This window comes from Coenobita brevimanus, chromosome 36, assembly GCF_032717465.1.
Source record: "Coenobita brevimanus isolate Jiangsu-jjx chromosome 36, ASM3271746v2, whole genome shotgun sequence".
NCBI classification, from domain to species: Eukaryota; Metazoa; Arthropoda; class Malacostraca; order Decapoda; family Coenobitidae; genus Coenobita; species Coenobita brevimanus.
The window spans coordinates 5,242,860-5,260,359 of record NC_136989.1 but is presented as its reverse complement, the minus strand read 5'-3'; the positions used below and the strand labels follow the sequence as shown (position 1 = coordinate 5,260,359).

General features: G+C 45.0%; 1 protein-coding gene across 1 annotated transcript in view; it reads left to right on the top strand.

Annotated features, from left to right (window-relative positions):
• Positions 1 to 9,506: 9,506 nt before the first annotated feature.
• The window catches only part of Tsp97E (Tetraspanin 97E), a 19,142-nt gene continuing 11,148 nt past the window's right edge, over positions 9,507 to 17,500 (top strand). Inside the window, exons 1-4 of the mRNA XM_080269741.1 lie at positions 9,507 to 9,634; positions 14,086 to 14,238; positions 15,722 to 15,835; positions 16,365 to 16,472. Of these exons, the coding sequence (XP_080125867.1) occupies positions 9,575 to 9,634; positions 14,086 to 14,238; positions 15,722 to 15,835; positions 16,365 to 16,472 (435 nt within the window). The 5' untranslated portion in view covers positions 9,507 to 9,574. The remainder of the gene's footprint in view (positions 9,635 to 14,085; positions 14,239 to 15,721; positions 15,836 to 16,364; positions 16,473 to 17,500) is intronic.

Below are 17,500 nucleotides of genomic sequence, written 5' to 3'. Positions count from 1 at the left end.
GCTGAGGATGAGATGGAGGGATGGAGAGGGGGGTGTAAGCTGGGGGGATGGACTCTGTAAGACTAACTAGGAGAGTGTGTGTGGGTGAGGTGAAGTAGGGAGAGGGAGGGGGAGGCCGAGGATGAGATGGGATGGAGTGGTGAGGTATGTGAGGGGGGTGTAATTTGGGGGGATGGAGAGTGAGAGACTAACTAGAAGAGCATGTGTGAATGAGGTGGAGGAGGTGAGAGGGAGGGGGAGGCCAAGGATGAGATGGAGGGATGGGGTGGAGAGGTATATGAGAGAGGGGGGTGTGAGCTGGGAGCAGGGCAGTGAAATGGCGGGGGACAGGGCGACATGGAGGCGATTTGTTTGTGGCCACCCCTTATGGGATTAAGACATCTGGCAATAGATAGATAGAGTCAGGACAAGGATATAGAGAGAGAGAAATACTGGGAGAAAGACTAGATAGATAGATAGATGGATAGATAGAATGGCCGCCCCTCTTGTCCGATTCTCACATATAAGCCTTCATGTTTGTATCTTTAATAAAACAATAAATATAAAAATAAATATAGTAAAGAACAAGAATAAGTATAATAATAATAATAATAATAATAATCATCATCATCATCATCATAATAATAATAATAATAATAATAATAATAATAAAGTCTGTCTGCTAAACCGGGTACAGTAATAAATTTGAGTAAATGAATATCACTCAAAACCAAGCTCCCTTTATGTATAGTACGAAGAACATGGAACGAAAAAAGATTATTGAGTTTTCGGAGAGGCAGTGAATGTGATTTTGCGTATGATGCATTTTGGGAAGTGAGAGTAGGTTGGTTACAGTTTAGGAAGAGCCAGGATTCCGGGGGCTTGAATGATGAGTGAATGGAAGTGTGGCCCATTGACTCTATCGGATACGTTTATGTGAAGCTACAGAACGTGGTGAATGTTTTTGGCGTATCAGATAGAGCCAGGATTCCGGGGGCTTGAATGATGAGTGAATGGAAGTGTGGCCCATTGGACTGGTTAAACTTGGGCTGTCTGGACATTGCTACTCCTCACCCTGCCCTAGGGTGGGAAAGGAGGTCCTGATGATGATGATGATGATGTTAGGAGTGTAATGCTGTATGGTAATGTGTGTGTGTGTGTGTGTTAAGAGTGTAATGCTGTATGCTAGTGTGTGTGTGTGTGTGTGTGTGTTTGGAGTGTAATGCTGTATGTTAGTGTGTGTATGTGTGTATGTTAGTGTGTGTGTGTGTTAGGAGTGTAATGCTGTATGGTAGTGAGACCTGGGCAGTAAAGGAAGAGGATATTCACAGGCTCAGACGTACAGAAATGACAATGATTAGGTGGATGTGTGTGTGTGTGTGAGGAGTGTAATGCTGTATGGTAGTGTCTGGGTTTACGATGGAAGAGTTGAGAGGAAGGATGGGACTGGAGTGTTTTGGTGTTGTGATGAGGAGGGGTAGACTGAGATGGTTTGTGATGAGGAGGGGTAGATTGAGATGGTTTGTGATGAGGAGGGGTAGACTGAGATGGTTTGTGATGAGGAGGGGTAGATTGAGATGGTTTGGGATGAGGAGGGGTAGACTGAGATGGTTTGTGATGAGGAGGGGTAGATTGAGATGGTTTGTGATGAGGAGGGGTAGATTGAGATGGTTTGGGAGGAAGGATGGGACTGGAGTGTATTGGTGTTGTGATGAGGAGGGGTAGATTGAGATGGTTTGTGATGAGGAGGGGTAGACTGAGATGGTTTGGGAGAAAGGATGGGACTGGAGTGTATTGGTGTTGTGATGAGGAGGGGTAGACTGAGATGGTTTGGGAGGAAGGATGGGACTGGAGTGTATTGGTGTTGTGATGAGGAGGGGGACTGGGTTTACGATGGAAGAGTTGGGAGGAAGGATGGGACTGGAGTGTATTGGTGTTGTGATGAGGAGGGGTAGACTGAGATGTTTTTGGAGGTAGGATGGGACTGGAGAGTATTGGTGTTGTGATGAGGAGGGGTAGACTGAGATGGTTTGGGAGGAAGGATGGGACTGGAGTGTATTGGTGTTGTGATGAGGAGGGGTAGACTGAGATGGTTTGTGGTGAGGAGGGGTAGATTGAGATGGTTTGTGGTGAGGAGGGGTAGATTGAGATGGTTTGTGATGAGGAGGGGTAGACTGAGATGGTTTGTGGTGAGGAGGGGTACATTGAGATGGTTTGTGATGAGGAGGGGTAGACTGAGATGGTTTGTGGTGAGGAGGGGTACATTGAGATGGTTTGTGATGAGGAGGGGTAGACTGAGATGGTTTGGGCATGTGGAGAGGATGGAGGATGACAATTGGGTGTGGCAGGTGAGGTGTGTGTCGAGGGTGGGGTTGTGAGAGGCAGACCAAAAAAGACCTGGGATAAGGTCATAGAGAGTGACCTCAGGGATAAGGCACTGAATAGGGAGGCTGCCAGAGATTGAGCAGCATGGAGAGCCGCCATTAGGTGACCAAGGTTGACACACGCAAGCATGTTGAAGCATTTATAAACGATATCATACGAGAGAGAGAGAAAGATGCTGTTCTGATATGTTTTTCTTGCATATCAGCATCTTAGGTGAGAGAGAGAGACAGAGAGAGAGGGAGAGAGAGAGAGAGAGATGGTGGTGGAGGAAATCTATCATGTATCTATCAATGGCCACCCAGACATTTAATTCCGTGTAGCCACAAGCCAGTTGCCTCCAGTCCTATGCCATCACGCTGCACTCTCTCCATCTCATGATCACTAATATACACCAAGGTACAGCCACAGATCACCCCCATAGTATCATTCTGTCCTATGCTATCAGGCTGCCCTCTCTCCCAGGCACATGCAGAGGGGGGGGTGTTGGGGGGGCCTGAGCACCAACCCTTTTTGCTCCATGTGTTCTGTGTGCGCTGTTACCTGGCCTGTACTGTCCTGAAATATCTGATGACGTCAAGTGAGAACCTGTGACGTCAGAAAATGGTGTGTTTGGCTGAGAAACTGTATACTTTTGTTGCCGATATGTGTCATTTATGGAAATTCAAAAAGTAATATACCAAGGTCAGCGTCCACTTTTTTTTTTTTATTATATGACCGACTCTGGGCAAAGGCTTCACAACCTGCACTCATGGCCCAGTAGTCCTCCTACATACCGTACACCTCTACATGTCCCCACTTCGGCGCTAACACCCACCGTCCATACTGAATACATGCTAGGGCTGTCTCATACAGGACTGGTGTATTGGTATTAGTGGGGGTATTTTTACCACATGTCGGTGGGTCTTCTGGTAAATGAGTAAAGTCTGCCTTTACTGAATTCAAATCCTTTAACTCTTCCCTGCCCCAGCGGGATTTGAACCCGGGTCCATTAAGACTGCAGGCCAACTCTCTACCAACTGAGCTACCGCCTCCCCCAGAAGCTGTCAGACAAAAGATGAGTTTGCAGGGAATCAGCCCATAGGACTCTGAGGCAGGGTTTGTCAGCTGTGAAAATGATGCAGAGAGATCCTCCTGATGTATCAGCAGGGGATGCCTTAATGGTACTGAAGAACATTAGCTTTGATTTTTTTCTTTGAGATCACCACTCCAGCCTTTCAAGAGACTGCACATGCATCTGATGCATTACAGCAGAAAGACCTTGTTTTGGCAGCATCACACACAGTTGTAGGTGGAGTGCAGCGGAACATAAGAACTTTAAGAAATGAAGAGAAGTTCCAAGAGGTTTTCAGAAGTGCCAAAGAAAAAGCTGAATCCTTGGACAAAGACCCTCCGTCTGTGATTCCTTCATAAGGTAAGAGAAGGAAAATCCCTGAACAATACAGGTACAGCGCCACTTCTGCCACTGAAGACCAGCAGTGTCAAAGTGTGGATGACTACTACCGTGCAAAATGTCTTGTGTGTTTTTAGACACAGTTGCTCAAGAACTAGAAAGGAGTTTTTAAAGATGGCAAAAATGCAGCTAGGCATATCCTACGTGCCTTTCACTGTCTGGCAGAACAACATAACTGGAAAGAAACTGTGAAGGAACGGACACTCAAGTCAGTGCAAAAATTATGTCAGTTCTACAAGATGGACGAGGTACACAACGTACAGTCAGAGCTGATGATCTTGAATTTATCATCCTCATCATCATCATCATCATCATCGGGACCTCCTTTCCCACCCAAGGGCAGGGTGAGGAGTAGCAATGTCCAGACAGCCCAAACTTGCCCAATCCAATGGGCCATGCTTCCATTCACTCACCATTCAAGCCCCCGGAATCCTGGTTCTACCAGATATGCCAAAAACATTCACCACGTTCTGCAGCTTCACACAAACGTATCCGATAGAGTCAGTCCGGCCGCTGCCGTGCTCATTCTCTTACCCTCAAAACTACGATGCTTAACACAATGAAGGGAAACAGTATTGAGGAGATATTCCCAATTTTGTTTGAGCTGATGCCACAATGCCTGTCAGAATCAACCACAGTGAAGGTATCGATGTGTTCAAAGAAGTTGCCCACAGAACGCTTAGCCTGTGAAGTGTCATCCGTTTACAGTGTTAACATAATGAAGTTTGTGCTGAAATCATTGAGTCATTATTTCCTGCAGTCTATATACGCTGTAGTTTTTTCTATCTATCTATTGCCAGACGCGATAATCCGGTAAGGGGTGGCCATTTGTCTATCTATCTATCTATTGCCAGACGCCATAATCCGGTAAGGGGTGGCCATTTGTCTATCTATCTATCTATTGCCAGACGCCATGATCCGGTAAGGGGTGGCCATTTGTCTATCTATCTATTGCCAGACGCCATAATCCGGTAAGGGGTGGCCATTTGTCTATCTATCTATCTATTGCCAGACGCCATAATCCGGTAAGGGGTGGCCATTTGTCTATCTATCTATCTATTGCCAGACGCCATAATCCGGTAAGGGGTGGCCATTTGTCTATCTATCTATCTATTGCCAGACGCCATAATCCGGTAAGGGGTGGCCATTTGTCTATCTATCTATCTATTGCCAGACGCCATGATCCGGTAAGGGGTGGCCATTTGTCTATCTATCTATCTATTGCCAGACGCCATAATCCGGTAAGGGGTGGCCATTTGTCTATCTATCTATCTATTGCCAGACGCCATAATCCGGTAAGGGGTGGCCATTTGTCTGTCTATCTATCTATTGCCAGACGCCATAATCCGGTAAGGGGTGGCCATTTGTCTATCTATCTATCTATTGCCAGACGCCATAATCCGGTAAGGGGTGGCCATTTGACTTTGAGTTATTTGTTTTACGGGGAGGGGCACTAACCCTCCACCAACCCACTTGTTGACACGTAGGCAGCACGTATGGTTTGGTGATATGGTTACCACCCAGCGTTGTAAATGGTTTCTTGGCTTACAGGAAACCATTTGGCTTGTCACTCAATGTAAAGCCACCTGTAAAGGAAAGAAAAGCAATAAGAAGTGACAGGAAAGATGGGAGAAATAGGAAGTTTTTCGTTGAACTAAAATCACTTGTCTGGGAGTTGACGCTTTATTGGTGTATGTTTATTTGGTGTCGGCCATGTATAGAAAAATTTTCCAAATGTATTATTGTTTGCATACTCTGGATAAATTTGAAAATTTTAATTGTGTGTAGACTTAGAGTGGAACCAGTTGATGAATATGTGAGACTGTCTCGCTGGAAATGGCTGGGACACTTGAATAGAAAAGAAGGCAGTTTAATACAGGACGTGCCAGAGTGGACTGCTAGAGGAAGAAGAGGCAGAGATAGGCAGAGGCAATGGCTGGGACTGCTAGAGGAAGAAGAGGCAGAGGGAATGGCTGGGACTGCTCAAGGAAGAAGAGGCAGAGGTAGGCAGAGGCAATGGCTGGGACTGCTAGAGGAAGAAGAGGCAGAGACAGGCAGAGGCAATGGCTGGGGCACGTATATAGGAAAGAAGGTAGTTTAATACAGGATGTGCCAGAGTGGACTGCTAGAGGAAGAAGAGGCAGAGGTAGGCAGAGGCAATGGCTGGGACTGCTAGAGGAAGAAGAGGCAGAGGCAATGGCTGGGACTGCTCAAGGAAGAAGAGGCAGAGGTAGGCAGAGGCAATGGCTGGGACTGCTAGAGGAAGAAGAGGCAGAGGTAGGCAGAGGCAATGGCTGGGACTGCTAGAGGAAGAAGAGGCAGAGGCAATGGCTGGGGCACATATACAGAAAAGAAGGCAGTTTAATACAGGATGTGCCAGAGTGGATTGCTAGAGGAAGAAGAGGCAGAGGTAGGCCGAGGGGGACCTGGTTGAGGACAATGAAAAGAGAAACAGGAGAGGAGTGTTGGTGGGACCTGAAGGGGATGGAGAGAGAGAAATATTGGTGGAGAGAGTTCATCAAGGCCCTATGCATCCCTTGAGGTGCCACAGGAAATTGATTGATTGATTGATTGATTGAGACTTAATTCATTCAATAGAGGCTAGGTGCCCTTTTAAACTTCGAGCCCCTGCCTGTAATTGAATGCACTACACATCTATCTATCCATCTGTCTATTGCCAGACGCCATAATCCGGTAAGGGGTGGCCATTTGTCTATCTATCTATCTATTGCCAGACGCCATAATCCGGTAAGGGGTGGCCATTTGACTTTGAGTTTGTTGTTTTACGGGGAGGGGCACTAACCCTCCACCAACCCACTTGTTGACACGTAGGCAGCACGTATGGTTTGGTTATATGGTTACCACCCAGCGTTGTAAATGGTTTCTTGGCTTATATAATCTTCTGTCACGCCACTCGCTCTCCATCTCTTGATCACTAATATACATCAAGGTGCAGCCACAAACTTATCACCCCCATGTCATTCAGTCCTGTGCTATCTGGCCACTCTTCCTCCAGCCCTTCATCATCAGTTTCCTCAGCCTTGTTGTGGAGGTGAAGGTGGCTATCTTATCAGTGCCTATGACCCATATGGTTTCTCCCTAACACCATTTCTTTAGTGATTTATTTTGTTTATCCTAACACCATTTCTTTAGTGATTTGCTTATCCTAACACCATTTCTTTAGTGATTTATTTTGCTTATTACATCTTGCTGACCTCCTCTGTGTTACATAAATCTTTCCAGTATCACCAAAGCTCCCTAACATCTTTTCCTAAGTGATTTATTTTGTTTATTACACCTTACTGTCCTCCTCTGTGTTACTTAAATCCTTCCAATATCATCAAAGCTCCCTAACACCATTTCCTAAGTGATTTAGTTTGCTTTTTACACCTTGCTGTCCTCTTCTGTGTTACATAAATCCTTCCAGTATCACCAAAGCTCCCTAACACCTTTTCCTAAGTGATTTATTTTGTTTATTACACCTTACTATCCTCTTCTGTGTTACATAAATCCTTCCAGTATCACCAAAGCTCCCTAACACCTTTTCTTTAGTGATTTATTTTTGGATATGGCTGATTAGTATTATTTTGTGCATTATGTATGGGGATTATGATAGAATGATTTAAATAATACATAAAGGTGTAATTAGCAAATAAATCACTTAGGAAAAAGTGTTAGGGAGCTTTGGTGATATTGGAAGGATTTATGTAACACTGAGGAGGACGATCAGGTGTAATAAGCAAAGTAAATTGCTTAGGAAAAGGTGTTAGGGAGCTTTGGTGATACTGGAAGGATTTATGTAACACAGAAGAGGACAGTATGGTGTAATATCCAAAATAAATCACTTAGGAAAAGGTGTTAGGGAGCTTTGGTGATATTGAAAGGATTTATGTAACAGAAGAGGACAATATCGTGTAATAAGCAAACTAAATTGCTTAGGAAAAGGTGTTAGGGAGCTTTGGTGATGTTAGAGTGATTTAAGTAACAGAAGAAGAAAGTAAGGTGTAATAAACAAAATAAATCGTTTAGGAAAAGGTGTTAGGGAGCTTTGGTGATGTTAGAGTGTAACACAGAGGACAGTAAGGTGTAATAAGCGAAATAAATCACTTAAGGAAAATTGTTAGGGTGCTTCCTCAACTGACAAGAGGCTTAATCAGTAGTGGGGACGATAAGGCGTATCAGTGCCATTAACGACCATAGATAAGCGATCAAAGGTTAGCCACGTTTGCATAGAAAGCACCCTAACACATTTCACTAAGCAATTCAGTCTTACGTATTGGGAGGTTAATTTTCTCGTATGTGTAGTTTAGTGGAGAGGATGGAGAGACTAACGAGGAGTATATGTAAGGTGGAGGGGGAGGCAGGATGAGATGGATGGAGTGGTATATGGCAGAGGGATGTGAGCTGGAGGGAGGACAGAAATGGCTGATATTTTATTTTTCCTTGAAGCAATCTTTCGGGCTTGTGGCCTTTGGTTCCTTCTCCCTTGCATAAAAAAAGAAAATAAATATATAAATAAAAGCCTCCTGGGTATATCCTCTCGTAACTACTTTTTGGAGATAAGAGACGGGAGTATGATGCACGTACACTCCTTATCTTTCCTGAGGAGGGAAAAAAGTTACAACAGACTGAAGTGTGTGTGAAAAATAAAACCCACGGAAACTTCACTCCATGTTTTACTTAAGAATCTGTCTTTTAGTAAGTGCAACTCGTGCCATAGGTAGTTAGGTTGTCCACGTTAGGCGATTTGGTATAGTATAGTGATGGGACGTTGTGATTTAATGAGCTAACCTGATCTAAGTTCCATTAATATTGTTGTTATTATTATTATTATTATTATCATTATTACACCGAACAAGTAACATTCAGTAGTTCATATTTGCGTGTTTTTGTTGCTCACGTGAGGATTTGTGAGTACGGCGTGAGCATAAGAAGCTACCACGCTGTTACGCTGTCAGTTTATCGAGAAAGTGTTAAATTCTTTATACAGTACCATAAAGCTTTCCAAGTTTCTTAAGTAGTTTACGATTCTCTATTATCGCCATGTAGGTGTATAAAGGGTCAAATCGTGTGCATCTTATTTGGCAAGTCCCATCTTAAAATCATGAATTTGACGCATAATTTTCTATAGCCCAGAAACGTGAAGGAATAGGGGGGAAATATGGTTACTTTATTGCATTATAATTTATATATAACTCCTTCATAAGGTATTTATTTCTTGGCCACTTGAGATGAGCACATGTAGTTTGTTTATATTGTAAAATGACATTGAGTGAGTTTCAGCAGCTATTTCATTTCTGGAAGGAAATAGCAATAAATAATACAAATAATTATTATATTTGAGTTCCATAAAAGCATTATTACTGAAATATTTCCAGTTATAGATATGGAAACAGGTTGTCCTGATGATCACGAGGGAGGTGACGTCGACAGAACGACAATCGATACCAAAAGTGCCAATGTAGCGTCTTATCCGCTAGGTCTGGAGGTAGCGAATTTTATGTAGCGATAATTTGATTACGTCTAGCTACAAGAAATCTAACTATATCCTAGGAATATTAATACAGTTCTAGTGATAACCTAGAAATCTTAGCACCTTTTTTATAATGTATTTTTTGGCGATTTTTGGTACTTAGCGACCTTCTAGCAGTTTTGAAGGAGTTTAGCGATAATCGATACCCAGTACTTGTAGTCTGGGCGCACTGTCAACACGTCACTGTTTTCTTCCTTTGATAAGAGAGAAATAACTCGTAATACAAGATGTGTGGCGGATTTACCTGCTCCAAAAACTCCCTCTTAGCCCTCAATATACTCTATGTGGTGAGTATGTGTGTAGTTTGAGCTTAATTGGAGGTGTGAAGTGGCGTATACCTGTCAAAGAACCCCCACCAACCTGTTTCCAGTCTTCACAAATTTGGTTAATGACAGGTAATGACTTCCTTAATTATCAGGGGTTATTAGTTGTGTTAATGAGTGTTTTTGAGTGTAATTAAGTAGTGTATAATGCAGTAATGGTGGCCAGTGTTGCTGTTGCTGGGTTGATTGACTTACAAGTGTTCACAAACCTAATTAAGGATATCCACGTATCATTATTATTATTTATTATTATTATTATTATTATTATTATTATTACTACTACTACTACTACTACTACCACCATTATTATATAACTACTACCAATACTACTACTGTTACTACTATTATTATCATTATATAACTACTACTACTACTACTACCACCATCACCATCTCCTGTACTATCACTACTGGTATTATGATTATTGTTATACATTGTTTTTATTATTATTATTATTATTATTATTATTATTATAACTTTGGGGTGGAGAGGTATATGAGAGAGGGGGGTGTGAGTTGGGAGCAGGGGAGTGAAATGGCAGGGGACAGGGCGACTTGGAGGCAATTTGTTTGTGGCCACCCCAAACGGGATTGAGGCGACTGGCAATAGATAGATAGATAGATAGATAACTTTGGGGGATGAAGTGCGTGAAAGGGTACAGCAGGGAAGGAAGGTTGTTGGTTCACTGAAAGCAGTGATGAGAAATAGGGAGGTGAGTATGGAAGTTAAGAAGTCACTGCATGATGGTATTGTGATCCCTACCCTGACGTATGGAAGCGAGGCGTGGACCTTGCAAGAGGGGAACAAGTCAAGAGTGAGAGCAGTGGAAATGAGTTACTTGAGAGGAGCATGTGGAGTGACGTGGAGGGACAGGTTGACGAATGAAGAAGTGAAGGAACGCTGTGGTGTGGATGTGGATGTGGTTGAAAAGATTAGGAGAAATACACTGAGGTGGTTTGGACATGTGGAGAGAATGGAGAATGAAAGACTAACTAAGAGGGTGTATGTAGGTGTTGTGGAGGGAGGGGTAGACCGAGGATGAGGTGGAGGGATGGAGTTGAGAGGTATATGAGGGAGGGGGGGGTGAGTTTGGGGGAGGGCAGTCAAATGGTGGGTGACAGAGTGACTTGGAGGTGTTTTGTCTGCGGCCACCCTTTGCGGGATTAGGGCGTCGGGCTATAGATAGATAGATAGATTATTATTATTATTATTATTATTATTATTATTATTATTATTCCCCCCTGGGGGTAGGGGGGTTTCAAGACCACTCCCCCAGTTTCCCTGCATGTCATGTGAGGCAACTAAAAGGGTTGGTGGTGGGTTAGTGCCCCACCCCGTAAAAATCTATCTCTATCTATCTATAGCCCGATGCCCTAATCCCGCAAAGGGTGGCCGCAGACAAAACGCCTCCAAGTCGCTCTGTCACTCACCATTTGACTGCCCTCCCCCCAACTCCCTCCCCCCTCCCTCATATACCTCTCAACTCCATCCCTTCACCTCATCCTCGGTCTACCCCTCCTGTAAAAAGAAGTAACCAAACAAGCGAATAAAGCGCCTCGGACCAGGACGGACCGTACGTCGACGCCTAAGGAACGGACAAAGGACATTCTGAGGGTGGGAACGTGGAATGGGAGAGTGAATGATGAAGTGAGAGAGAGAGTGTGTTCAAGAGTGGATGTATGTGGATTGGGCGTGTGGAGAGGATGGAGGGTGAAAGACTGACGAAGAGAGTGTATGTGAGTGAGGTGGAGGAGGGAAGAGGGAGGGGGAGGCCGAGGATGAGATGGAGGGATGGGGTGGAGAGGATGGAGGGTGAAAGACTGACGATGAGAGTGTATGTGAGTGAGGTGGAGGAGGGAAGAGGGAGGGGGAGGCCGAGGATGAGATGGAGGGATGGAGTGGAGAGGTATATGAGAGAGGGGGATGTGAGCTGGGAGCAGGGCAGTGAAATGGCGGGGGACAGGGCGACTTGGAGGCAATTTGTTTGTGGCCTCCCCAAACGGGATTGAGGCGTCTGGCAATAGATAGATAGATAGATAGACTGAGGAGTGAATGATGAAGAGAGAGAGAGAGAGAGTGTTCAGGAGTGGATGTATGTGGATTGACTGAGACTAAATGGAGAGGTGAAAGAGTGAGAGATTTGGGAGTATGGGAATGTGGAATGTGAGAGAGTGAATGATGAAGTGAAAGAGAGCGAGTATTCAAGAGTGGATGTATGTGGATTGACTGGGACTAAATGGAGAGGTGAAAGAGTGAGAGAAATGGGAGTATGATTTAGGTGTATGTGCGGGAGTTACTGAGAATGAGAGGGCAAGAGAGGGAGTATGTCTGGTGATAAGCAAGAACTGGAAGGAAAATAGAAGAGAGTATGGTATGGCAGTGATAAGAAACAGGGAAGTGAGCATGGAAGTGAAAAAGTTACTACATGACAGTATTGTGATACCAACTCTAACGTATGGAAGTGAAGCTTGGACGTTGTTGGAAGGACACAAGTCAAGAGTGAGAGCAGTGGAAATGAGTTATTTAAGAGGAGCCTGTGGAGTCACATGGAAAGACAGGCTGACGAATGAGGAAGTGAAGGAGCGTTGTGGTGTGGATGTGGAGTTACATGGAGAGACAGACTGACGAATGAGGATATAAAGGAGCGTTGTGGTGTGGATGTGGAGTTACATGGAGAGACAGACTGACAAATGAGGATATAAAGGAGCGTTGTGGTGTGGATGTGGAGTTACATGGAGAGACAGACTGACAAATGAGGAAGTGAAGGAGCATTGTGGTGTGGATGTGGAGTGACATGGAGAGACAGACTGACAAATGAGGATATAAAGGAGCGTTGTGGTGTGGATGTGGAGTTACATGGAGAGAGAGACTGACAAATGAGGAAGTGAAGGAGCGTTGTGGTGTGGATGTGGAGTTACATGGAGAGACAGGCTGACAAATGAGGATATAAAGGAGCGTTGTGGTGTGGATGTGGAGTTACATGGAGAGACAGACTGACAAATGAGGAAGTGAAGGAGCATTGTGGTGTGGATGTGGAGTTACATGGAGAGACAGACTGACAAATGAGGATATAAAGGAGCGTTGTGGTGTGGATGTGGAGTTACATGGAGAGAGAGACTGACGAATGAGGAAGTGAAGGAGCGTTGTGGTGTGGATGTGGAGTTACATGGAGAGACAGACTGACAAATGAGGAAGTGAAGGAGCATTGTGGTGTGGATGTGGAGTCACGTGGAGAGACAGACTGACAAATGAGGAAGTGAAGGAGCATTGTGGTGTGGATGTGGAGTTACATGGAGAGACAGACTGACAAATGAGGATGTGAAGGAGCGTTGTGGTGTGGATGTGGAGTTACATGGAGAGACAGACTGACGAATGAGGATATAAAGGAGCGTTGTGGTGTGGATGTGGAGTTACATGGAGAGAGAGACTGACAAATGAGGATGTGAAGGAGCGTTGTGGTGTGGATGTGGAGTTACATGGAGAGACAGACTGACGAATGAGGATATAAAGGAGCGTTGTGGTGTGGATGTGGAGTTACATGGAGAGAGAGACTGACGAATGAGGAAGTGAAGGAGCGTTGTGGTGTGGATGTGGAGTTACATGGAGAGACAGACTGACAAATGAGGAAGTGAAGGAGCGTTGTGGTGTGGATGTGGAGTTACATGGAGAGACAGACTGACAAATGAGGAAGTGAAGGAGTGTTGTGGTGTGGATGTGGAGTTACATGGAGAGACAGACTGACAAATGAGGAAGTGAAGGAGCGTTGTGGTGTGGATGTGGAGTTACATGGAGAGACAGACTGACAAATGAGGGAGTGAAGGAGCGTTGTGGTGTGGATGTGGAGTCACATGGAGAGACAGGCTGACGAATGAGGAAGTGAAGGAGCGTTGTGGTGTGGATGTGGAGTTACATGGAGAGACAGACTGACAAATGAGGATATAAAGGAGCGTTGTGGTGTGGATGTGGAGTCACATGGAGAGACAGGCTGACGAATGAGGATATAAAGGAGCGTTGTGGTGTGGATGTGGATGTGATAGGAAGTGTTAGGAGAAACATACTGAGGTGGTTTGGCCATGTGGAGAGGATGGAGGGTGAGAGACTGATGAGGAGAGTGTATGTGAGTGAGGTGGAGGGGGAGAGAGGGAGGGTAAGGCCAAGGATGAGATGGAGGGATGGAGTAGAGAGGTATATGAGAGAGGAGGGTGTGAGTTGAGGGCAGGTCAGTGAAATGGGGACAGGGTGACATGGAGGCGATTTGTTTGTGGCCACCCCTTATGGGATTAAGACGTCTGGCAATAGATAGACAGATAGATAACATAGACAACCTAATTTTGTGTGTGTGTGTGTGTGTGTGTGTGTGTGTGTGTGTGTGTGTGTGTGTGTTTTATTTATTTACGTTTTTCTCCGTCTTGCAGGTGGTGGCGTTTATCATGATAGGGGTGGCAGCGGCGGCCAGAGCGTCCTCGTTCGTCACCTCCCTTTCTCTCGTGTCTGGCATCATCGCCTGTGGGGTTTTTCTGCTCTTTATCTCCATCATCGGACTTATTGGCGCGAGCAAACATCATCAGGTATGTTTATCTGTCTATCTATCTATCTCTATCTATCTGTCTATCTATGTCTGTCTGTCTACCTATATATATATCTAACATTCTTTCCATATACCTCTCTCTCTCTCTCTCTGTCTCTCTCTCTCTACTTATTTAAAATTGAATGCATGGGTGCAAACATCATCAGGTACCTCTATCTATCTATCTATCTTTCTTTCTGCCTGTCCGTCTACTTATCTATCTGTCTGTCTTTCCATATACCTGTATCTCTCTCTCTCTCTCTGTTTAAAATTTGCTCTAGAGAATTCAAAATATCTTAAGCCTTCATCCATTCATCCATCCTCCAATCCTGTGTTGCCCCATGAGGAGCGTAGGAGGCCGGGGCTAGGCAAGTTGGTGCTGACATTTAAGATGAGAGTGACCAGCCTCACTCATACCTGAGTGGCATTACATGAGCAATAAACCCCAACCACCCCTTGGATATAAACCTGCACCGGCTCAGTCCGATTGGAGCGCCTTAATTACCCACTAAACCACCAGGCGCCATAATTTGGTGTTATGGTTACCACCCAGCATAGTAAATGGTTTCCTGGTGTACAGGAAACCATTTGGCTTGTCACTCAGTGTAGAGTCACCCACAGGCAGAAGGAAGAGGAAAGAATGAAGGAAAGACAGAAGAGGGAGTGTAAAGTGACCCACAGGCAGAAGGAAGAGGAAAGAATGAAGGAAAGAAAGACAGAAGAGGGAGTGTAAAGTGACCCACTGGCAGAAGGAAGAGGAAAGAATGAAGGAAAGAAAGACAGAAGAGGGAGTGTAAAGTGACCCACAGGCAGAAGGAAGAGGAAAGAATGAAGGAAAGAACGACAGAAGAGGGAGTGTAAAGTGACCCACAGGCAGAAGGAAGAGGAAAGAATGAAGGAAAGAAAGACAGAAGAGGGAGTGTAAAGTGACCCACAGGCAGAAGGAAGAGGAAAGAATGAAGGAAAGAAAGACAGAAGAGGGAGTGTAAAGTGACCCACAGGCAGAAGGAAGAGGAAAGAATGAAGGAAAGAAAGACAGAAGAGGGAGTGTAAAGTGACCCACAGGCAGAAGGAAGAGGAAAGAATGAAGGAAAGAAAGACAGAAGAGGGAGTGTAAAGTGACCCACAGGCAGAAGGAAGAGGAAAGAATGAAGGAAAGAAAGACAGAAGAGGGAGTGTAAAGTGACCCACAGGCAGAAGGAAGAGGAAAGAATGAAGGAAAGAAAGACAGAAGAGGGAGTGTAAAGTCACAGGCAGAAGGAAGAGGAAAGAATGAAGGAAAGAAAGACAGAAGAGGGAGTGTAAAGTGACCCACAGGCAGAAGGAAGAGGAAAGAATGAAGAATAACAGAGGAAGGAAGGAAGAGAGGAAAGGGCAGATATGCAAAGTAGCACTACATTGAGTGAGTGGATGGTGAGCGCTCGCACCTACCACAATTTTAAGATTTCCGATATTCATTTTGTTATTGTTGTTCTCCGTTCTAGGTGATGCTGTTCTTCTACATGATCGTTCTGTTCATCATCTTCATCATTCAGTTCTCCGTCGCCTGTGCCTGCCTGGCCATCAACGAAGACCAACAGAGGATTGTGGCAGCGAAGGTGAGAGAGAGAGACAGACAGAGAGATAGACAGACAGACAGACAGACAGATGGATAGACAGACAGAGACAGATAGATAGACAGACAGACACATAGACAGAGAGATAGACAGACAGACACATAGACAGACAGACAGACACATAGACAGAGAGACAGACAGACAGACACATAGACAGACAGACACAGATAGACAGACAGAGAGTTCCAAGGAAGAATTTGGATATGTATAATAAATGAGAGAGAGAGAGAGAGAGTTGCAAGGAAAAGTTTGAGTTGTATAAGAGAGAGAGAGAGAGAAAGAGAGGGAGAGAGAGAGAGAGTTGCAAGGAAAAGTTTGGGTTTGTTTAATATATGAGAGAGAGAGAGAGAGAGAGAGAGCTGGCTGATGCACCAGTTTGCTTTATTCAGCGTAGGGATGGCTGAATTACAACACATAATGGAGAGTTTGCGGTAAATATAAGCGAAACAAACGCTCCTTGTGTGATTAAACGCTATAAACGAAATGAAACCATCCGTGTACGATCTTGCAGGGGTGGAACTACACAGGAGCGGCAGTTCAGATGGATGCGCAGTCCTTCTTTGGCTGCTGCGGTTATCAATTTGGCAATGAATCACTGAAGCACCCGTCATGCAAAGAGGTAAGCTGTGAGAGAATATTGTAGTGAATATTCTCAGCCTCAGATATACAGAGGTAGTGATTAGAGGGATGTGTAGTGCGTCCGTGAATGAGGGGATCCTGTGTGAAGAGTTGAGAGGAAGGATGGGACTGGAGTGTATTGGTGTTGTGATGAGGAGGGGTAGACTGAGATGGTTTGGGAGGAAGGATAGGACTGGAGTGTATTGGTGTTGTGATGAGGAGGGGTAGACTGAGATGGTTTGGGAGGAAGGATGGGACTGGAGTGTATTGGTGTTGTGATGAGGAGGGGTAGACTGAGATGGTTTGTGATGAGGAGGGGTAGACTGAGATGGTTTGGGAGGAAGGATGGGACTGGAGTGTATTGGTGTTGTGATGAGGAGGGGTAGATTGAGATGGTTTGTGATGAGGAGGGGTAGACTGAGATGGTTTGGGAGGAAGGATGGGACTGGAGTGTATTGGTGTTGTGATGAGGAGGGGTAGATTGAGATGGTTTGGGAGGAAGGATGGGACTGGAGTGTATTGGTCTTGAGATGAGGAGGGGTAGACTGAGATGGTTTGGGAGGAAGGATGGGACTGGAGTGTATTGGTGTTGTGATGAGGAGGGGTAGACTGAGATGGTTTGGAAGGAAGGATGGGACTGGAGTGTATTGGTGCTGTGATGAGGAGGGGTAGACTGAGATGGTTTGTGATGAGGAGGGGTAGATTGAGATGGTTTGTGATGAGGAGGGGTAGATTGAGATGGTTTGTGATGAGGAGGGGTAGATTGAGATGGTTTGTGGTGAGGAGGGGTAGATTGAGATGGTTTGGAAGGAAGGATGGGACTGGAGTGTATTGGTGCTGTGATGAGGAGGGGTAGACTGAGATGGTTTGTGATGAGGAGGGGTAGATTGAGATGGTTTGTGATGAGGAGGGGTAGATTGAGATGGTTTGGGAGGAAGGATGGGACTGGAGTGTACTGGTGTTGTGATGAGGAGGGGTAGACTGAGATGGTTTGGGCATGTGGAGAGGATGGGGGATGACAATTGGGTG